The 22797-nt window shown below is 41.8% G+C and overlaps 5 protein-coding genes across 6 annotated transcripts in view; all 5 read right to left on the reverse strand.

The window, feature by feature from the left end:
* LOC115135691 (protocadherin gamma-C5-like) overlaps window positions 1–11045 on the reverse strand; it is a 124565-nt gene extending 113520 nt beyond the window's left edge. For both annotated transcript variants that reach the window (XM_029670647.2, XM_029670629.2), the window contains exon 1: window positions 8517–11045. In XM_029670647.2, the coding sequence (XP_029526507.1) occupies window positions 8517–10919 (2403 nt within the window). In that variant the 5' untranslated portion in view covers window positions 10920–11045. The remainder of the gene's footprint in view (window positions 1–8516) is intronic.
* Window positions 1800–4427, reverse strand: LOC135573580 (protocadherin beta-15-like). Its single transcript, XM_065022845.1, has one exon. It carries the CDS (start codon window positions 4281–4283, stop codon window positions 1800–1802), a length of 2484 nt encoding a protein of 827 aa, XP_064878917.1. The 5' UTR covers window positions 4284–4427.
* LOC135573581 (protocadherin gamma-A11-like) lies at window positions 5149–7572 on the reverse strand. The gene has a single exon (XM_065022846.1). The coding sequence runs from the start codon at window positions 7570–7572 to the stop codon at window positions 5149–5151; it is 2424 nt and encodes an 807-aa protein (XP_064878918.1).
* Window positions 11046–13415: 2370 nt separating the features above from the next.
* Window positions 13416–15961, reverse strand: LOC135573582 (protocadherin beta-16-like). The gene has a single exon (XM_065022847.1). The coding sequence runs from the start codon at window positions 15900–15902 to the stop codon at window positions 13416–13418; it is 2487 nt and encodes an 828-aa protein (XP_064878919.1). The 5' UTR covers window positions 15903–15961.
* A 610-nt stretch (window positions 15962–16571) lies between these two features.
* Window positions 16572–19059, reverse strand: LOC135573717 (protocadherin gamma-A11-like). The gene has a single exon (XM_065023358.1). The coding sequence runs from the start codon at window positions 18972–18974 to the stop codon at window positions 16572–16574; it is 2403 nt and encodes an 800-aa protein (XP_064879430.1). The 5' UTR covers window positions 18975–19059.
* Window positions 19060–22797: the final 3738 nt, after the last annotated feature.

The raw sequence follows: 22797 nt of genomic DNA on the forward strand, positions 1-22797 counted from the left end.
TCGTTAGCATCCAACACATTAACGTGTATAACTACAGTACCAGATCTCTGTGGAGCCCCACCGTTAACCGCAGTAAGTAATAATGTCACCTCGTGTTGTTGTTCTCGATCTAATTCTTTATCTAATAACAAATCAACGTATTTTCCTCTGTCTCGATTAGTTTGAACATTCAACAAAAATAACCATTCCTTTGTAAATAAATGCTTTGAACTGCATTCTGACCTATATCTGAATCGTGGGCTTCATTAAAGGGAAAGTGAGCACCTTTAACTGACGACTCCATCATTTCCAGTTTAATAACATCATCTGCAAACTGGGGTTAATTGTCCATCACATCTTGAATCTGAAAAGATCTGCGATACAATTCTAAAGGATCTCCAGAACAGTTTCATGTGAATAAAATCCTCCCACTGCAAAGCTGCTACCTGTCTATTAATTCAGTGACAATAAGCTCTCCCGAATTCAAAGTTGCATCCTCCTCCAAAGGATATTTTAGAGCCGAAAGTCTCTTAACATCCAACCTCAGATCCTTGGCTATATTTCCGATTACAGATCCGCGTTTCACTTGCTCTGGTATAGAATAGCTCACGTCTCCTTTGCTGATGTGTATGAAGAAAAGGCAAAAGGACAGACGAAAAGCAAATGCAAAAAACGTAAAGCCTTTGTAGCCCATCTTTAATGTCTAATAGCAATTAAGGCCAATTGTCCACAATCAATAGCCAAACGGAAGAAAGATTACAATGTCTAACCGCTGTTCAGTGAGAAATGGTAATGCGACGCGCTGTATGGAGCCTACACCCCCGTAGTAGGTGGAAGTATATAGTTAACTGTACTTAGCATGTGGAAAGCGACATCATGAGTCTATCAGAAAAACAGCATGCTCGTAGGCTAATATTGTTTTCCATGTGTACTTCTTAGAATGTATCATATTCTCCAAACGCAGACGACTTTACTAAAACATGAAAGATATAGGCTTCAAATCAGTGGTAACCTCATCGTGACATGATCATGAGAAGACATGGATGATGTACGCTATTAGGAGAAACGTACACAATATGCCTAAATAGTCACACAATAAGCCATTAGTAGACTAGTTGCAACATGTATTTTTCCTGGATAATAAAAAATGTCAACCATCATGAAAACTGTCGATTTCACTATGGATGTTTCGTTAGTCATCAAAATAACGCTAATTCTTTCGCATTCTATCTTTGAGTTTTCGACAGTTAGACTTCAGGAGACTAAAACAGTCTCCTCGGTGTCCACTGGTCAAGTGCTGAAATGTAGGCGACCTCAAGAAAAACGGAAAGCAATGGGGATTTTAAATACACATCGTAACAATTTATATTCACGTTTCAAAAGACATAAAAAAAACTTCCCAGGTCAATTAAAAAGAATGTATTATAAAATGCCTGATTCCTTTTCAAAAGTAGTCTAAACCATGTTTTCCTATCTCCATCAAGCTTTGTTGTCAACTCCATTAGAACATCTGTGAAGAAAACACCACAGGCATGCTCAACTAAAAGCAACCGAAACTGCATTGCTTGTTATATTTATAGGAAACCAAAGCACCAACAAACAAGGAGCAAACTGCTTCCATCAAATCAAACCCTTAGTGAATTACTCCTCACAGAGAAGAGAAGAAACAGCGAGCACCTTTAAAACTCAACCAATCAAACAAAACAATGAGTGGATAAATTCCACATTGTACCCTACTAAGATGTTATCATCTAAAACGAGTATAGACCTACTGTTTCTATAGGATGGCATAAGCCATTAAGGCCCAGAATGTATTTTCATCATGCATAACCCATTCTCCCACAACGAAACAGCTCACATACAAACGGTGGTATCTCAGATGAGCGAAGGCTTACCTCATTCGCCGCTCCTGCAGTGTTGAGCGTGGTGATACTCCCTTCTAATAATGTATCTGGACATCTTGTTAGTGTCTGATCAGCAGGCAGCGTGCTGTCATTGTAAGATCTGACAAACTTGAAGTCACTGGTGCGTGAGCCCGTTGTCAGGTATGCATCATAGTTATAAGAACTGCGCAGAGATCCAGCTCCATCCACCTCTGCATAGTTGGGAGGGAGATAAGCGCTGGGAATGGCGACTGCTCCATCAAACAACATTCTAGGCTTTCTACTGCGGCAGAACCTCACGGCCAGAATGAGAATAATGAAAGTCAGGAAAAAGGTGGAGACAGAGACCAGACTAATGATCAAATAGGAAGTTAGTTTGGAACTATCCTCATAAGCCATGTCTTTCAGTTCTGGAACTTCAGCCAAGTTATCTGATATGAGTAAATATACATCACAGGTTGTAGAGAGGGAGGGCTGTCCGTTATCTTTCACTAATATAACAAGGTTCTGCTCCATACTGTCAGATTCAGCAATGTCCCGCTGTGCCCTGATCTCTCCGCTGTGGAGACCAATAGTGAAAAGTCCCGGATCAGACGATTTCACGAAGAGATATGAAAGCCACGCGTTTTGTCCAGAGTCGGCATCCACAGCTATTACCTTGGAAACCAGGGACCCCGCCAGAGTAGCTTTGGGGACCATCTCAGTCATCAAGGAGTTCCCTGCTGGAGCAGGGTATAATATCTGGGGAGAGTTATCATTCTCATCTGTTATGAAGACACTCACAGTCACGTTACTGCTGAGTGGAGGAGAACCATTGTCTCTGGCTACAACGTGGACTTTGAAGCTCCTAAACTGTTCATAATCAAATGTTCTCACAGCATGGATCACCCCCGTGTCTCCGTTAATGGATAAAAATGAGGACACCGGAACACCATTGACACCACTAGGCAATAGAGAATAGACCACAGTGCCGTTCTGTCGCCAGTCTGGGTCTCTGGCAGTAACCGAACATATTGAGGAGCCAGGCTTGTTATTTTCAATCACATAGGCGCTGTAGGATTGTTCTTCAAACACAGGTGGATTGTCATTCACGTCTGACACAGATAAATGAATTGTCTTTGAGGAGGATAAAGGCGGAGTCCCCTCGTCAGTGGCAGTTATAGTTATGTTATAATCTGATATTATCTCACGGTCTAGTTCACCTGTTGTTATCAGAGAATAGTAGTTTTTGATAGAAGGGTTCAGTTTGAAAGGAACATTTTGTTGAATGGAGCAGCGGACCTGTCTATTTCCCTCTGAATCTTCATCTTGTACATTTATGATCCCCACCTCTGTTCCAGGTAACACGTTCTCGGGGATGGGATTGTTAAAGGATTTGATCAATATCACCGGTGCGTTGTCATTTAAATCAGTGATTTCTATCATTACTTTTGCATTGCCAGCTAAGCCAGACCCATCTTTAGCCTGGACACGCACTTCGTATTCTGTATTTTCTTCATAATCTATGGGACCCTGCACTTTCATCTCGCCGGTCTTTTTATCGATGGAAAACAGTTTAGCTGCTTTATCGGAAATACGACTGAACTCATATAATACTTCTCCATTTGCTCCTTCGTCTTCATCACTAGCACTAACTGCAACTACAACAGTCCCTGTTGGAGAATTTTCAGGCAAACGGACTTTATACACTGTCTGGCTAAACACTGGTTTATTATCGTTAGCATCCAACACAGTGACGTGTATAACTACAGTACCAGATCTCTGCGGAGTCCCGCCATCAACAGCAGTAAGTAACAACGTCACCTCTTGTTGTTGTTCTCGATCCAGCTCTTTTTCTAACACTAACTCGCCATATTTTCCTCCGTCTGAGCTCGTTTGAACGTCCAAAATAAAATAGGCATTCCTCTCCAGTGAATAGCTTTGAATACCATTTAATCCTATGTCAGAGTCATGAGGTTCATCCAAGGGGTATCGTGCGCCTTTGTAAGCAGATTCCCGAATTTCTAGATCAATACGTGCATTGGGAAACCGTGGTGAATTGTCATTTATATCTTGTATTTGTACAGTTATGCGATGTAATTCAAGAGGTTTTTCCAGCACAAGCTCGTATTTTAAAGAACAAGTAACCTTCGGTCCACACAGCTCCTCCCTGTCTATTGTTTCAGCCACAATTAAATCTCCGGTATTCACATTAATGTCACAGTAACGTTGACGACTGCCATCCATATCCAAACGAGCTTTACGACCTGAAAGTCTCTTAGCATCCAGCCCCAGATCCTGAACTAGATTTCCGATCACAGATCCGCGTTTCATCTCCTCTGGAATAGAATAGCTCAAGTCTCCATTGCTGATGCGCATCAGGCAATGACAAAAAGCCAGGCGGAACAATAAGGTAAAAACCGAAGATCCTGTGTACCCCATTCTGGATGATCAAAACCAATTGTCAACATTAGAGTTCAAAACTAGTCGAACTGATACGGTATTGTAAGTGTACAATATTAGGCTCTCAAAAGGAATAGCAAAACGATTGTTATCCGACTGCTCTTCGTTGAAAGTGATGCAATATAGCCTATTACTCTTTTGAATAATCCAATGGTGGGTGGAGAAAAGCATGCAATTCTATGTATGGTAAACAGCGACATCCTGAGTTCTTACAGAGTACAGCAGTCACAATACAAATAGTTCCACGTCATTTATCATCTTGGTCAATATTTCCCCCATCCTTGTGTTGTGCAAAGTATCACGAACGTTTCATGTAGCTTAGCAAGAGAAGAGAGCAAAACCAATAGTTGTGCGCAATTAGCTCCTTTTGTAATCATATATTACAAGATAGGAAAAATAAATTCAATATTTCCATACTGTTGCCACAGTCTGATTATTCATGGTTGCCGAGTAACAACAACACATAGATAAGCTAAATCAACGGTCCACATAAAATCCAACGATGCATAATCCATATTACTAATCAAACCCAGCAATTATATATCCACTATGCTCTAAGGTAAAGTGATGGTTACGTCGCTGTCCACTAACCTGGTGCTGAAACGTGGAAAAGTAGCAAATGTTCTTAAAGAAAAATGTTGTAGGCAATGAGGATACTACAGGAAGGGAAATGAAAACACGCTGCATGATTGGGAAAGTATCCCTAATTGTACACACACCAACACGAAATAGAAAGAATATCCCTTGTGGAAAGGCATTAAAAAGTCCACTAACACACTAGGAAAGCAATTCTGATATCATAACATCCGATGCGTTCGCACACAATCAAAAGTGGTATCTACTTTTAGTTCGTTCTTACCTCAATAGGCTCCCCTGCAGTGTTGAGTGCGATGATACTTCCTTCTAATAACTTTGTTGGGCTTCTCTTCAGTGTAAGATCAGCAGGCAGCGTGCTGTCATTGTAAGATCGGACAAACTTGAAGTCACTGGTGCGTGAGCCCGTTGTCAGGTATGCATCATAGTTATAAGAACTGCGCAGAGTTCCAGCTCCATCCACCTCTGCATAGTTGGGAGGGAAATACGCGCTGGGAATGGCGACTGCTCCATCAAACAACATTCTAGGCTTTCTACTGCGGCAGAACCTCACGGCCAGGATGAGAATAATGAAAGTCAGGAAAAAGGTGGAGACAAAGACCAGTGCGATGATCAAATAGGAAGTTAGTTTGGAACTATCCTCATAAGCCATGTCTTTCAGTTCTGGAATTTCAGCCAAGTTATCTGATATGAGTAAATATACATCACAGGTTGTAGAGAGAGAGGGCTGTCCGTTATCTTTCACTGATATAACAAGGTTCTGCTTCATACTGTCAGATTCAGCAATGTCCCGCTGGGCCCTGATCTCTCCACTGTGGAGACCAACAGTGAAAAGTCCCACATCAGTCGATTTCAAGATCTGATATGAAAGCCACGCATTTTGTCCAGAGTCAGCATCCACAGCTATCACCTTGGAAACCAGGGACCCCGCCAGAGCAGCTTTGGGGACCATCTCAGTCATCAATGAGTTCCCTGCTGGAGCAGGGTATAATATCTGGGGAGAGTTATCATTCTCATCTGTTATGAAGACACTCACTGTCACGTTACTGCTGAGTGGAGGAGAACCATTGTCTCTGGCTACAACGTGGACTTTGAAGCTCCTAAACTGCTCATAATCAAATGTTCTCACAGCATGGATCACCCCCGTGTCTCCGTTAATGGAAAAATATGAGGACACCGGAACACCGTTGACATCACTGGGCAATAGAGAATAGACCACCGTGCCGTTCTGTCTCCAGTCTGGGTCTCTGGCAGTAACAGAACACACAGAGGAGCCAGGCTTGTTATTTTCAGTCACATAGGCGCTGTAGGATTGTTCTTCAAACACAGGTGGGTTGTCATTCACGTCTGACACAGATAAATGAATAGTCTTCGAGGAGGATAAAGGTGGAGACCCCTCGTCGGTGGCAGTAATAGTTATGTTATAATCTGAAATGTTCTCTCGGTCTAATTCACTAGTTGTTACCAGAGAAAAGTAGTTTTTGATTGAGGGGTTTAGTTTGAAAGGAACATTTTGTTGAATGGAGCAGCGGACCTGTCTATTTCCCCCAGAGTCCTTATCCAATACATTAATGATGCCCACCTCTCTGCCAGGTAACAGGTTCTCTGGGATGGGATTGGTCAAGGATGTAAGAGATATCACTGGGGCGTTGTCATTAACATCTGTAATTTCTATGAATATTTTGGCAAAGGAAGTCAATCCCGAGCCATCTTTGGCTTTGATCCGCAATTCATGAATGGATTCTTCTTCAAAATCCATCTGTCCTGCTATCCTGATGTCTCCCGTTTTAGGGTCAAGAGAAAATATTTTATTTAATTCTTCTGAGATTGGTCCAAATCCGTACGTCACTTCTCCATTTGCCCCCTCGTCTGCATCGATGGCTGTTACAGTAACAACTAATGAACCTAATGGAGCATTTTCTGGTACACTGACCTTATAGACATTTTCGCTAAACACTGGTGTATTATCGTTAGCATCCAACACAGTGACGTGTATGACTACAGTACCAGATCTCTGTGGAGTCCCACCGTCAACCGCAGTAAGTATTAATGTCACCTCCTGCTTTTGTTCTCGATCTAACTCTGTGTCTAACACGAGCTCACCATACTTTTCAGACCCTGGGTTGGTATGAACAGCCAGGCTAAAATGGTCGTTCCTTTGTAGTGTGTAGCTTTGAACAGCGTTCAGTCCTATATCTGCATCATGAGCCGGATTCACCGAAAATCGAGCGCCTTTGACTGCTGACTCTCGGATATCAAACGTAACGCTGTCTTCCCCAAATTGTGGGCTATTGTCATTAATATCTTCTACCTGTAAGATTATGTTATGTAATTCTAAAGGATTTTCCAGAACCATCTCGTATTTTAAGGTGCATGAAATCCTCCTACCGCAAAGCTGCTCCCTGTCTATTATTTCAGCGATGACCATATCCCCATTATTCAGATTGATTTCACAATAACGCTTGCTGCTACCTTGAACATCTAAACGAGCTTTCCGATATACAAGTCGTTTTGCATCCAGTCCCAGATCCTTGGCTATATTTCCGACAACAGATCCGCGTTTCATCTCCTCCAGAACAGAATAGTTAACATCTCCATAGGTGGTGTGCAGCAGGATAAGAAACAAAGGCAGTCCGAACATCGATGCAGAGAACGAGAATCCCTTGTATTCCATTTTCAGGTAACACAACTCATTCCAATTAGGCCGATTAGTGTGGTAAAAATCAGTGCTATCCAACCGAAGAAACGTTTACAACCAGCAGATCAAAATGCACCACGTTAAAATGTTAAGCAGGAGACTTTTACACTGCAATAATGATGTCCCCTCCCTCACTGGAAATGTCAAGAATGGGTGGAGAGATTAATTATAAAGCTACTGCTGGTGAATAGCGACACTCCGTGTAGTTTCATAAAACTGCAGAAAATAGTTGTACAAGTCTCTCGCCAATTGTATGGAGAAGAACTGCAACGCATAGGAAAACATGCCGGGTTTAATTGTTTTTAAAGATACATAATGGGACCCCTCATATCAACAGAGGTAGACTATTTCAAAATGCAGGATTGTAAAAACACGAATCCCCCTTTGTGTTACAGCCCATGTGAGTCAACATCTCAATCGAATGATCAATGGGCAAAGTAGTCTGTCCATGTAGTCTTCAAAAGACCATGCCAATAAAGTAATTCCAAATATAATCACTGGAAAAGGGTCGTTTTAAAATCAGACCTTTCTTTCAAACATATTTGACGTCTCTACCCATTACAGTTTTCGAAGGGGGAAAAAGGCATTTAAAATCCGGCGTTTCTTTCAAACATAATCCACGTCTTTACCTATTGCAGTTTTTTAAGTGGTGCTGAAACGTACCTACGTGTTTTACTAAATCACAGTAAAATGGGATGAAGACGGGAAAATAAAAACATCCTCAGAGATTATCAGTGATGAAAAATGGGACTGAATCAAATGACTGAAAGAGTACAGGAGACAAGACTGTTGTACTAATATTAGCATAACACACAATAAAGTAAGCTACCTATAGTTTCATATGATGGACTATGCAAAACGGCTAAATAAACAAATAAAGCATTTTGGTTTATCACAATATCAAAGCTGTGAAATCTCACCTCGCACTCCCCCAAGGTGTTGAAAGTGATGATATTTTCTCCAAGAGGTTCATTTAGATTCTTCTTAAGTGTCTGGTCAGCATGCAGCGTGCTGTCATTGTAAGATTTGACAAACTTGAAGTCACTGGTGCGTGAGCCCGTTGTCAGGTATGCATCATAATTGTAAGAACTGCGCAGAGTTCCAGCTCCATCCACCTCTGCATAGTTGGGAGGGAGATACGCGCTGGGAATGGCGACTGCTCCATCAAACAACATTCTAGGCTTTCTACTGCGGCAGAACCTCACGGCCAGAATGAGAATAATGAAAGTCAGGAAAAAGGTGGAAACAGAGACCAGACTAATGATCAAATAGGAAGTTAGTTTGGAACTATCCTCATAAGCCATGTCTTTCAGTTCTGGAACTTCAGCCAAGTTGTCTGATATGAGTAAATATACATCACAGGTTGTAGAGAGAGAGGGCTGTCCGTTATCTTTCACTGATATAACAAGGTTCTGCTTCATACTGTCAGATTCAGAAATATCCCGCTGTGCCCTGATCTCTCCGCTATGAAGACCAATAGTGAAAAGTCCCGGATCAGTCGATTTCACGATGTGATATGAAAGCCACGCGTTTTGTCCAGAGTCAGCGTCCACAGCTATCACCTTGGAAACCAGGGACCCCGCCAGAGCAGCTTTGGGGACCATCTCAGTCATCAAGGAGTTCCCTGCTAGAGCAGGGTATAATATCTGGGGAGAGTTATCATTCTCATCTGTTATGAAGACACTCACTGACACGTTACTGCTGAGTGGAGGAGAACCATTGTCTCTGGCTACAACGTGGACTTTGAAGCTCCTAAACAGCTCATAATCAAATGCTCTCACAGTATGGATCACCCCCGTGTCTCCACTGATGGATAAAAATGAGGACACCGGAACACCGTTCACATCACTGTGCAATAGAGAATAGACCACAGTGCCGTTCTGTCTCCAATCTGGGTCTCTGGCAGTAACAGAACACAAAGAGGAGCCAGGCGTGTTATTTTCAGTCGCGTAGGCGCTGTAGGATTGTTCGTCAAACTTAGGAGGGTTGTCGTTCACGTCTGACACAGATAAATGAATAGTCTTTGAGGAGGATAAAGGTGGAGTCCCCTCGTCAGTGGCAGTAATAGTTATGTTATAATCTGATATTATCTCACGGTCGAGTTCACTCGTTGTTACCAGAGAATAATAGTTTTTGATTGAGGGGTTTAATTTGAATGGAACATTTTGTTGAATGGAGCATCGGACCTGTCTATTCCCCCCAGAGTCTTTATCCTGTACATTAATGATGCCCACCTCTGTTCCAGCTAACACATTCTCGGTAATTGGATTGGTCAGGGTTTTTATTAATATCACTGGTGCGTTGTCGTTTACGTCAGTAATATCTATCAGTACTTTTGTGTATGACACCAAACCTGCACCATCTTTGGCGAGGACACGCAACTCATAAATGGGCTGCTTCTCATAATCTATTGGTCCAGACAGATTTATAACCCCAGTTTTACTATCGAGGTGAAACAAATTATTCAACTCCTCAGAAACTCGACCTAGATCATATGTTACCTCGCCATTTGCCCCCTCGTCTACATCAGTTGCGCGGACCGTATCTACTACAGTGCCCAACGGAGAATTTTCTGGTAGACTGACCTTATACACGTCCTGGCTAAATACTGGAATATTGTCGTTAGCATCCAACACAGTGACGTGTATAACTACAGTACCGGATCTCTGTGGAGTCCCACCATCAACAGCAGTAAGTAACAACGTCACCTCCTGCTTTTGTTCTCGGTCCAGCTCTTTCTCTAACACTAACTCACAGTATTTACCACCATCTCGATTAGTATGAACATTCAAGACAAAATGGTCATTCCTTTGCAAAGAGTAGCTTTGAACTGCATTCTGACCTATATCTGCATCGTGGGCCTCATTAATGGGGAAACGTTCACCTCTATCAGCTGATTCCCTTATTTCCAATTTGATAACATCATCTGCAAACTGTGGTGAATTATCGTTAACATCCTGAATCTGAAGAGATATGCGATGCAATTCTAAAGGACTTTCAAGAACCATTTCATATTTGAGCCCACATGAAATCCTCGGACCGCAAAGCTGCTCCCTATCAATTCTTTCAGCGACAACAAGATCTCCCGATGTCAGGTTAATGTCACAGAAGTGTTTAGTTCCATCCTCTTCTAAACGAGCTTTTCGAGCCGACAGTCTCTTAGCATCCAACCCAAGATCCTTGGCTATATTTCCGACCACAGATCCGCGTTTCATCTCCTCTGGAATAGAATAGGTCATGTCGCCATTGCTGATGCGTATCAGAAATAGAACAAAAGCCAGATGGAGGACAAAAGCTGAAACTGTAAATCCAATGTAGCCCATTTTCGATGTAAAAAACGAAAATATTCAAATTACAAGGTGAAAAAATTATTATGCAATGTAGGCTACTACAAATATTGGCTAAGATAAATTACCCAACTGAAGAAATTAGGTCCTTTGGCCGACTGCTCCTCAGTGATAATGGCGCGGTAGGTTGTATCCGCCCTCTGAGTAATAAATTACCGGGTTGAGAAATGTAGGCTGCCTAACTTTTCTTAGCTGGTGAACAGCGACATCCTGAGTCATTAAAAAAACACCACACAATAGTTTTCTATCTTATAATTATATATTCCTACAAATATGATGTAGCCTATAACTTCAGTTAAATACTAAATAGTTATACAGAAATATTGTAAAGAAATGCTTGTGTGATGTATGAACTCCTTTTCATGAATCGGAACAGTCCCATAAGGTAAAAACATTGAGTTAACACTAGTCGCAACTTTCTCCTTTAAGCCAATTTAATGCACGGATTCCACTAGCTATCAACGTGTCCTCACTCAACAAACCAACATGTGGTGTTGTTCCCGTCTTCATTTGAGTTTGGCAGGATTTGAACTGATGTTAAAGTGAATGAAAAAAGTTTAGTCGCTGTCCACGTGCCTGGTGCTGAATTCAAGCGTTGCTGAATTATCAATGGGGATGTTTCAGAACGCGACAACGCAATAGGCTTACATCTCAATCTGCTCCAATATATTTATTGTGAAATGAGAAATCAGAAAAATGAATAATAAAGTACCTATATGTCCATGTCAAGTTCTTATTTTTAAACGGATTTCATTTAAAAACTCAACATTGTCCTCCATTCAGCGACTCTAAAACCGGGTAAGAAAATACGCTTAGCCTACTGCATGTCAGAATTACTATGGGCGAATACAACAACCAGACTTCCTTAAAGACGAATAACAGTTGCAGTGCCTGTTAAACATATGAATCAGGATGCCATAGACAAACTGTTTAAGCTTCTACCTAAACGATACTACTATCGAAAAAAATTATTGTTGAACCTACATGGTGATGTAAAAAGACAAATAGAAAGATTTTGAGAATTGGTGTAGAGATCACGGCGAAACACCAGCCTACTAAGAAATCCGGAAAAAAATAAGCCTACACAGTACTAAATTTAAATAGGAAACCGAAGGAAGTCTATAGGTTATTTTGTTTGAATGTGTACTTCAAACTGTGAAAAACGAAGTGTAATTTAAACCAAAAAATAACATCCAACATCAGAACCTTGAGTATTTTTCCGATTACAGATCCGCGTTTCACCTGCTCTGGTATAGAATAGCTCACGTTTCCTTTGCTGATGTGTATGAAGACAAGGCAAAAAGAAAGACGAAAAGCTCTTTCAAAAAACGTACGGCCTTTGTAGACCATCTTCAATGTCTAATAGCAATTAAGGCCAATTGTCCACAATCAATAGCCAAACGGAAGAAAGATTACAATGTCTAACCGCTTTTCAGTGAGAAATGGTAATGCGACCCGCTGTATGGAGCCTACTCCCCCGTAGTAGGTGGAGGTATATAGTTAACTGTACTTAGCTGGTGGAAAGCGACATCATGAGTCTATCAGAAAAACAGCATTCTCGTAGGCTAATATTGTTTTCCATGTGTCCTTCTTAGAATGTATCATATTCTCCAAACGCAGACGACTTTACTAAAACATGAAAGATATAGGCTTCAAATCAGTGGTAACCTCATCGTGACATGATCATGAGAAGACATGGATGAGGTACGCTATTAGGAGAAACGTACACAATATGCCTAAATAGTCACACAATAAGCCATTAGTAGACTAGTTGCAACGTGTATTTTTCCTGGATAATAAAATATTTCAACCATCATGAAAACTGTCGATTTCACTATCGATGTTTCGTTAGTCATCAAAATAACGCTAATTCTTTCGCATTCTATCTTTGAGTTTTCGACAGTTAGACTTCAGGAGACTAAAACAGTCACCTCGGTGTCCACTGGTCCGGTGCTGAAATGGAGGCGACTGCAAAAAAACGGTAGGCAATGGGGATTTTAATGCACAACGCCGAACACACATCCTAACAATATGTAATCAAGTTTCAAAATACATTCAAAACTCTTTCCAGGTCAATACAATCCATTTATTATAAAATGCCTGATTCCTTTTCAAAAGTAGTCTAAACCATATTTTCCTATCTCCATCAAGCTTTGTTGTCAACTCCAATAGAACATCTGTGAAGAAAACATCACAGGCATGCTCAACTAAAAGCAACCGAAACTGCGTTGCTTGTTTTAATTATACGAAACCACAGGCCAAACAAACAAGGAGCAAACTGCTTCCATCAAATCAAACCCTTAGTGAATTACTCCTCACAGAGAAGAGAAGAAACAACTCAACCAATCAATCAAAACAATGAGTGGATCAATTCCACATTGTACCCTACTAAGATGTTATCATCTAAAACGAGTATAGACCTATTGTTTCTATAGGATGGCATAAGCCATTAGGGCCCAGAATGTATTTTCATCATGCATAACCCATTCTCACATAATGAAACAACTCACGTACAAACGGTGGTATCTCAGATGAGTGAAGGCTTACCTCATTAGTCTCTCCTGCAGTGTTGAGCGTGGTGATACTCCCTTCTAATAATGTATCTGGACATCTTGTTAGTGTCTGATCAGCAGGCAGCGTGCTGTCATTGTAAGATCTGACAAACTTGAAGTCACTGGTGCGTGAGCCCGTTGTCAGGTATGCGTCATAGTTATAAGAACTGCGCAGAGTTCCAGCTCCATCCACCTCTGCATAGTTGGGAGGGAAATACGCGCTGGGAATGGCGACTGCTCCATCAAACAACATTCTAGGCTTTCGCCTACGGCAGAACCTCACGGCCAGGATGAGAATAATGAAAGTCAGGAAAAAGGTGGAGACAGAGACCAGTGCGATGATCAAATAGGAAGTTAATTTGGAACTATCCTCATAAGTCATGTCTTTCAGTTCTGGAACCTCAGCCAAATTATCTGATATGAGTAAATATACATCACAGGTTGTAGAGAGAGAGGGCTGTCCGTTGTCCTTTATTGATATGACAAGGTTTTGCTTCATACTGTCAGATTCAGAAATGTCCCGCTGTGCCCTGATCTCTCCGCTGTGGACACCAACAGTGAAAAGTCCCGGATCAGTCGATTTCACGATGTGATATGAAAGCCACGCGTTCTGTCCAGAGTCAGCATCCACAGCTATCACCTTGGAAACCAGTGACCCCGCCAGAGCAGCTTTGGGGACCATCTCAGTCATCAAGGAGTTCCCTGCTGGAGCAGGGTATAATATCTGGGGAGAGTTATCATTCTCATCTGTTATGAAGACACTCACAGTCACGTTACTGCTGAGTGGAGGATAACCATTGTCTCTGGCTACAACGTGGACTTTGAAGCTCCTAAACTGCTCATAATCAAATGGTCTCACTGCGTGGATCACCCCTGTGTCTCCGTTAATGGATACAAATGAGGACACCGGAGCACCGTTGACCTCACTGGGCCATAGAGAATAGGCCACCGTGCCGTTCTGTCTCCAGTCTGGGTCTCTGGCAGTAACAGAACACATAGATGAGCCCGGCTTGTTATTTTCAGTCACGTAGGCGTTGTAGGATTGTTTGTCAAACACAGGTTGGTTGTCATTCACATCAGAAACAATTAACGTAATAGTTTGAAATGAGGACAGTGGAGGATGTCCTTCATCGGTTGCAATAAGAGTGATGTTGTATTCTGACTGTGTCTCACGATCCAATTCGACAGCAGTTATTAGGGAAAGGTGTTTTTTGATTGACGGGGACAATTTGAAGTATGTGTTCTGCTCAATAGAACATCTTACTTTGCCATTGGACTCAGAATCTCTGTCCTGTACATAAATGAAGGCGACCTCTGTACCGGTTGGTGAGTTTTCTGGCAATGGTGATTTGAATGACTTAATAAGTATGACTGGGGCGTTGTCATTAATATCAGCGACGTCGACAATAACTTTACATGAAGCAGCCTGACCTGCTCCATCTTTAGCTTTAACTCGCAGTTCAAATGACGACGTATCTTCAAAATCTATCATTGATTTTATTTGAATCTCTCCACTTCTTGGATCAATAGAGAAAGTATTTTTTGTTTTGATAGAAATATGACTAAATTCATATGTAACCTGTCCATTCGCCCCTTCATCTGCATCGCTGGCACTGACAGTGACCACGGCAGTACCCAATGGAGCGTTTTCAGGGACACTCACCTTATAAATAGACTGCGTAAATACAGGGACATTATCATTAGCATCTAGTACCCGGACCTGTATAACCACTGTGCCAGATTTCTGTGGCTTTCCGCCATCATAAGCTGTCAGAATAAGTGATAGTTCGTCCTGTTTTTCGCGGTCTAGTTCATGCTCTAGTACAATCTCTGCATATTTACCCGTATCAGCACTTGTGTGAATAGACAAGGTGAAATGTTCATTTGCCGATAGAGTATAACCCTGAACTGAATTGACTCCCGTATCTGTGTCGAGGGCCTCATCAATGGAAAATCGCTCTCCTTTATTGGCCGATTCTCGGATCTCTAATTTGATTACTTCATTGGGAAATGTTGGGAAATTGTCGTTAACATCTTGGATTTCAAGTGTGACACGGTGCAACTCTAGAGGGTTTTCCAAAAAGAAGTCAAAATGCAAAGCACACGACGGCCTTTGTCCGCACAGCTCCTCTCTGTCCATCCGCTCGTTCACAATCAAATCTCCAGTCTTCTGGTTAATGTCGCAGTATCGTGTACTACCTTCGAATTCGATCCTTGGTCTTCTGGTGGACAGTGTTTTTACATCGATGCCCAAATCCTGAGAAAATCTCCCAACCACAGAACCTTGTTTAATTTCTTCTGCAATGGAATAGCGAATATCCCCGACACACTGATGGACGGTCAATAATAGGAAGACAAAGGTGGTCCATCGCCCTCGCCTCAATATGGAACCTCTTTTATATTCCATAATAAAATTCAGATTAATCAAATGATCCCAAACCTCTTAGTATAGGCTATATATACAAAAACGTCTGCAAATATGACCTCTACCTTGGTAAGGGTATCCAACATGAAAGGCTTTAAGCAAGAAAGCAGTCACCACACAAAATATAACGACGGATTGGGGGCAGGAGTGGGTGGGTTTCAATCTGTATTTTTGCTTTTGTAAGCCAACAGCGACCCGCTGTGTTACATATCAACATTGACTAAATAAAGGAACGATTTCATTACCAGAGTAGGACATCGGATGCCTAGCCATGCTGTAGGCTAATGTGTAATATGCATAATCAAATTAACAATATGTGAAGCTGAATGTATCTAATAATCATATTCTTAAGCCTATTAGAAGTCCCAATGGTGATGTCATGATGAATACAGACATGATGCAAACAGAAAACAACAGGGACAAAGTCATAATGGGGGAAATAGGCTTACAATTATGAAGAATTTCAAACGAAATGCTGAAATTGTACGCTGTAGACCGAGGGTATTGAAAGGCTGTTCAGAGTAAAAAAGTTCGATCAACCGTTTGCACAATTAAAAACAATGAAGCAAGATATGTAAGTAACATTTATAGGAAAGCAATCATGCTTTTGGGCTCAAATTAAATGACAACAACCAGTACTAGCACAAATATTTACAATCCTACCTCGTTCAAGTCCTTGGTGTCCACTAACGAATCTTGAGCTTTGCTTTCTTTCCTCAGTGTCTGATCAGCAGGCAGCGTGCTGTCATTGTAAGATCTGACAAACTTGAAGTCACTGGTGCGTGAGCCCGTTGTCAGGTATGCATCATAGTTATAAGAACTGCGCAGAGTTCCAGCTCCATCCACCTCTGCATAGTTGGGAGGGAGATACGCGCTGGGAATGGCGACTGCTCCATCAAACAACATTCTAGGCTTTCTACTGCGGCAGAACCTCACGGCCAGGATGAGAATAATGAAAGTCAGGAAAAAGGTGGAAACAGAGACCAGACCAATGATCAAATAGGAAGTTAGTTTGGAACTATCCTCATAAGCCATGTCTTTCAGTTCTGGAACTTCAGCCAAGTTATCTGATATGAGTAAATATACATCACAGATTGTAGAGAGAGAGGGCTGTCCGTTATCTTTCACTGATATAACAAGGTTCTGCTTCATACTGTCAGATTCAGCAATGTCCCGCTGTGCCCTGATCTCTCCGCTGTGGACACCAACAGTGAAAAGTCCCGGATCAGTCGATTTCACGATGAGATATGACAGCCAAGCGTTCTGTCCAGAGTCAGCATCCACAGCTATCACCTTGGAAACCAGGGACCCCGCCAGGGCAGCTTTGGGGACCATCTCAGTCATCAAGGAGTTCCCTGCTGGAGCAGGGTATAATATCTGGGGAGAGTTATCATTCTCATCTGTTATGAAGACACTCACAGTCACGTTACTGCTGAGGGGAGGAGAACCATTGTCTCTGGCTACAACGTGGACTTTGAAGCTCCTAAACTGCTCATAATCAAATGCTCTCACAGCGTGGATCACCCCCGTGTCGCCGTTAATGGATAAAAATGAGGACACCGGAACACCGTTGATCTCACTGTGCAATAGAGAATAGACCACTGTGCCGTTCTGTCTCCAGTCTGGGTCTCTGGCAGTAACAGAACACATAGAGGAGCCAGGCTTGTTATTTTCAGTCACATAGGCGCTGTAGGATTGTTCTTCAAACATAGGTGGGTTGTCATTTATATCAGAAATGTGGAAACTCAAAATAACACTTGACGACAATGACGTCGTTCCTCCATCGGTTGCTATTATGGTGACATCATAGTCAGAGATTTGCTCTCGATCCAGAGGAGCGCTGCTTATTAAGGTAAAGTAATTTTTAATTGAGGATTGGAGTTTAAAAGGTAGGTTTTCCGCAATGTTGCACTTCACTCTGCTGTTCTCTCCATGGTCCTGATCCTTTACATTAATAACAGCTATTTCAATGCCCGCTGGGATGTTCTCTGGAATCGGATTGGTGACTGATTTCACAGTTATTGTGGGTGCATTGTCATTTATGTCCGATATTTCAACGAGGACTTTGCAGTGTCCGGCCTGCCCCCCACCATCCTCCGCCTGTATCTCCACTTCATAAGAGGAGGCCTTTTCGTGGTCAAGCTCGCCAATTGCAGTAATCTCCCCACTGTTTTGGTCAATATTGAATAAACGCTTTGTGTTTTGAGACGCATGATTAATGTAATATGTAATGTGACCATTCGCACCCTCATCTTTATCAGTTGCGCTTACCTTGAGCAGGGAGGTACCTTGTGGTGAATTTTCAAAAACGGTTACCGTATACACAGCTTGCGAAAATATTGGACCGTTATCATTTACATCAATTACGAGAATATTTATTGCAACACTACCAGACCGAAGTGGATTCCCCCCGTCAATTGCCGTTAGCATTAGATAATGTTCGCCTTCCTTCTCTCGGTCGAGACTGTTTTGCAATACAATTTCAATATACCTTTCTTTGCTGATTTTTGCATCTAAAACAAAATAACCATTTTGACCAAGCACATAGCTTTGAACGGAGTTAATGCCCACATCTAAATCTCGAGCAGAAGCTATTTTATATCTACTGCCTGTTGTTGCAGATTCGCTTATTTCCAGTTTGATTAAATCCTTGGGGAAAAGAGGTGCGTTGTCATTTATGTCCTGTATTTCCAGCCCAATATTGTGCAGCTCCAAAGGATTTTCCAGGATGAACTCAAAATGCAAGATACAGGGTGAGGTAGTTTCACAAAGCGTCTCCCTGTCGATTCTCTCGAGAACAATGAGATCTCCGGAGTCCAAGTCTACTCCACAGTACCGTTTCTCTCCCTGGTAATCAACTCGGGCCTTCCGAACCCTCAGTCGCTTAACATCCAAACGAAGGTCACTACTTAAGCTCCCGATTACATGTTTTGTCTTTGTCTCCTCTGGAACAGAATATCGAATGTCCGCAAAAGAGGCCCGCACGATAGCAAGCAAAAGCATAGCACATTGCAAACGCCATTTAGATCCGCATGATGTAGTAGATACCGCCATATTCACTTATGGCAATCGCATAAACAATTATATAAATAAGCTCAGTATTTACACAAAACCCCAAAGGCCAATGGTCTATCTTACAGTACTCCGTGTTATGCTCCGCAATGAAATGGCTGTGTGGATAAATCCTGCTCATATAGCTCAAAACGAAATGGGAGTGTTCTAAAAACACACAGCATAGAGTTGGCGAGGAGCGACGCCATGAGGCTACAGGAAAAAACGCAAGAGCGATTAGTGTACAGTCTCTGACTACATGGCCAATACATCTGAATCTAGACGCCGTGCAGCATTTAAATGTGAAATAATAAGTTAGAAAGGCCTACTCCATTATGTTTGAGTGCATTTTACAATCTGACGTTTTAATAGAAGACACCGGACCACTAATTCGTAGACTACTTAGATTAGTTTGCCCTAGCCGTAGCTTCTAACTGCAAACAGCCCGTCAGATAAGACTCCGCTCGCAGTGCAGCAGAGGGAGAACCATTTCAGCACCGTGGACAGCGGCAGCAGAGCAAACGCCGGATAAAGGGAAAGGAAGGTTGGACCGAATAAACACAGTGGGCAGTGACATTTTCAACAACAACAGAACCACATAGAAAACATTTACATCAACCACAACAGCATCAGTACAACATGAAAGCATGGTTTCTTAGATGAACACAATCCCTTACTGCTGCATGCGTTCTAATCCCCAGCTCTATGTTCAGATCTAATTTGGTCAAGGTATGCAGGTTGTACAACCCATCTCATAAAGAAGTTAGCCAGAAGCTATCTGCAGTCGCATCACTGCCACATACAGTTAACTGCCAAAATAAAGGAAACACCAACATAGAGTATCTTAGGGCGTTGGGACACCAGGAGCCAGAACAGCTTCAATGCACCTTAGAACAGATTATACAAGTGTCTGGAACTCTATTGAAGGAATGCGACGCCATTCTTCCACAATTAATAACGTATTTAGTTTTTTTGTTGATGGTTGTGGAAACCGCTGTCTCAGGCACTGCTCCAGAATCTCCCATAAGTGTTCAATTGGGTTGAGATCTGGTGACTGACACACACACACACACACACACACACACACACACACACACACACACACACACACACACACACACACACACACACACACACACACACACACACACACACACACACACACTGGCGTGTGCTTCTCTGCATCCCTGCAAATATCTGGGAAACATATTGAACGGAATGTGAGTCTAATTCCATATATTTAGTTAATGCTTGTTTTTCTGGGCATGCCAGCTAAGATAGTTAGACATAAGAGTTTCAAGTTTGGGGAAGCACATTTTCACCATATAATAAAGCATTCCGTGCATCATCGCATTTGCAAACTTATGTAAGATAACCCACTATTCCCAATGAGATGAGTAGATGACCACGTTAACACCAAAATGTGACAAAAGCAAAAACATTGTAATGCATCTTAAATTAAAGCAACACAAAATCAGAGTTGAAATGCAGTTGATTCTTCATTGACGCCTAAATTATGGAGTCAGAGCATCGCTATTTACAACACTCACGTAAATAAAGCATGTCCTTCGATGGTCATAACACAACTGGTTTGAAGTGTAACTTTTCCTGAATTAATTGAATCGAAATTCTGTCTTGGTTGAGCTGCCATGGTGAGTTGACACAGTAAAGAAAACACACATCAGACAAACCATTACGGTGAGTAAACCCATCACTACAGCCTATGCATGTTTTGGTGAATGCAGCAGCTGAACTACTGGGCTAACAGCAGCTAACCTTGTTTTGTAATTTTTATGTTGTTTTATTGGCCTAGATTAGAAGACGTACATTTCATATTGTCAACATACTGTAATGAAACAGGCAGGGAGTGCGGCTCGAACCATCAGCCTTTTGGTGCGAAGCCCAGCATATATTCGACAAAGGACTGTGCCACAATAGTAAGCTTGAGTGGCAGAGTCGTTATTCACGCTCATAAATAGGTCACTGCAATACTATGGACGAAACTTTTGTTTGCTGTTTGGAAGCCTGAAGCATTCTAGCTAGCTACTAATTCGCTGAGCAAAATTAGATGACACGAACAATTACCGTTAATAAATTATATTTTTTACTACAGGTTTGCATGAGCCGATATACAACCATAAAACTGTATCAAACAAAGCTTTACATGCTCACCAGACATCCAGGCAAGATATTCCTGCTTGGAGTGCAACGTGGCGCTGTTGACCGCGCCTTGAGAAAGGTTCCGCCTGACGCTGCATTCAAGGAGCATTTGTTTTCGTCTATCCGAAGGTAGGCTCGGCTGTGAGAAGACTACTCTAAAGGTATGCTTTGTTTAGAGTAATAGTTATGGCGTGCTTTATGCTAAGTGGTGAAATGCTGTTGAATTGATTAAGTAACAATTTGGGTTGATGCCTATACAGTACAGTAGGAGAAGAAATAGCAAAAAAAAATAAACACCTCTCTCTTTTTCACACACACACACACACACACACACACACACACACACACACACACACACACACACACACACACACACACACACACACACACACACACACACACACACACACACACGTATTCATTTACATTACATTTACATTTACATTTACATTTAAGTCATTTAGCAGACGCTCTTACCAGATGTATATTAACAAAAGTGTGTGAAAACCTTGTGAAGACTTACAGAAAACGTTTGATCTCTGTCATTGCCAACAAAGGGTATATAACAAAGTATTGAGATAAACTTTTGTTATTGACCAAATACTTATTTTCCACCATAATTTGCAAATAAATTCATTAAATATCCTACAATGTGATTTTCTGGATTTTTTTCTCATTTTGTCTGTCATCGTTGAAGTGTACCTATGATGAAAATTACAGGCCTCTCTCATCTTTTTAAGTGGGAGAACTTGCACAATTGGTGGCTGACTAAATACTTTTTTGCCCCACTGTAAACACACAGAATCATCAGCACTGACAGTTAATAATTGCATGATGAATGAGGTTGCATGTCATCTCATTTCAGCTTGTTAGTGAGCACAGACACTCTCTGCCACATTTCCACAGCTAATTGACTGCAAATCCGACATTAATGATGGAGTGTTTCAAAAAAACTCCCCTGACACCTTACCAGTCACTGACTTCAGTGCTGATGTCTTTGATGAGCATCATTCCATTCCATTGACGCCCCCCCCCCATATGGACAGACAGATAAAAGGCGAATGCAGCTAATTTGACTGAATGTCACCCAGAACTCCATCCTCCTCATCTGCCTTGGCATACCAGCAGCAGGCACTGGATGCTTTAACTTCTCCATCAGTCATATACTTCCAGATACCTGAATTGGTCTGTTTTAAAGGAGGCTCTCTTCCCTTAAAACAGGCCACTTTAGGGATCTTGTGTGTGTGTGTTCAAGGACAAACAGCTGGCATGTGTGGTGGTGCATTAGAAATGGCCTTACGGTGACACTGGCCTCTTGGATCTGCTGAGTTTGCCCTTGGGATTGAGTCAGCGGGGTTGTGAGAGGTCAATATCAGTCTCCGTCCTGCGTCTCCAATTACCACACATCCAGCCTGGGGCTCAACCAGAGTAACATGGATGTTTATACGCATGATAATACAATGTTCCAGGGATACATTATATTCATTATCGTAGAACAAAGAAACAGACACACACACAAACACACATTCACACACAGTTGATTTTTTTTTTTTTTTGTCAAATCTGTCAGTTTTATTTTTATATAATTTGAAATCTACATTTCTGAGAGTAGCGATGTCTGCTATAAACACTAACAGGAATGGTATGGCTAAATTCCAAAAACACT

Source organism: Oncorhynchus nerka, linkage group LG10, assembly GCF_034236695.1.
Source record: "Oncorhynchus nerka isolate Pitt River linkage group LG10, Oner_Uvic_2.0, whole genome shotgun sequence".
Classification (NCBI taxonomy): Eukaryota; Metazoa; Chordata; class Actinopteri; order Salmoniformes; family Salmonidae; genus Oncorhynchus; species Oncorhynchus nerka.

Coding starts and splice junctions, on each gene's coding strand:
- LOC135573717 (XM_065023358.1), bottom strand. CDS start 18,974: ATGGCGGTATCTACTACATCATGCGGATCTAAATGGCGTTTGCAATGT.
- LOC135573582 (XM_065022847.1), bottom strand. CDS start 15,902: ATGGAATATAAAAGAGGTTCCATATTGAGGCGAGGGCGATGGACCACC.
- LOC135573580 (XM_065022845.1), bottom strand. CDS start 4,283: ATGGGGTACACAGGATCTTCGGTTTTTACCTTATTGTTCCGCCTGGCT.
- LOC135573581 (XM_065022846.1), bottom strand. CDS start 7,572: ATGGAATACAAGGGATTCTCGTTCTCTGCATCGATGTTCGGACTGCCT.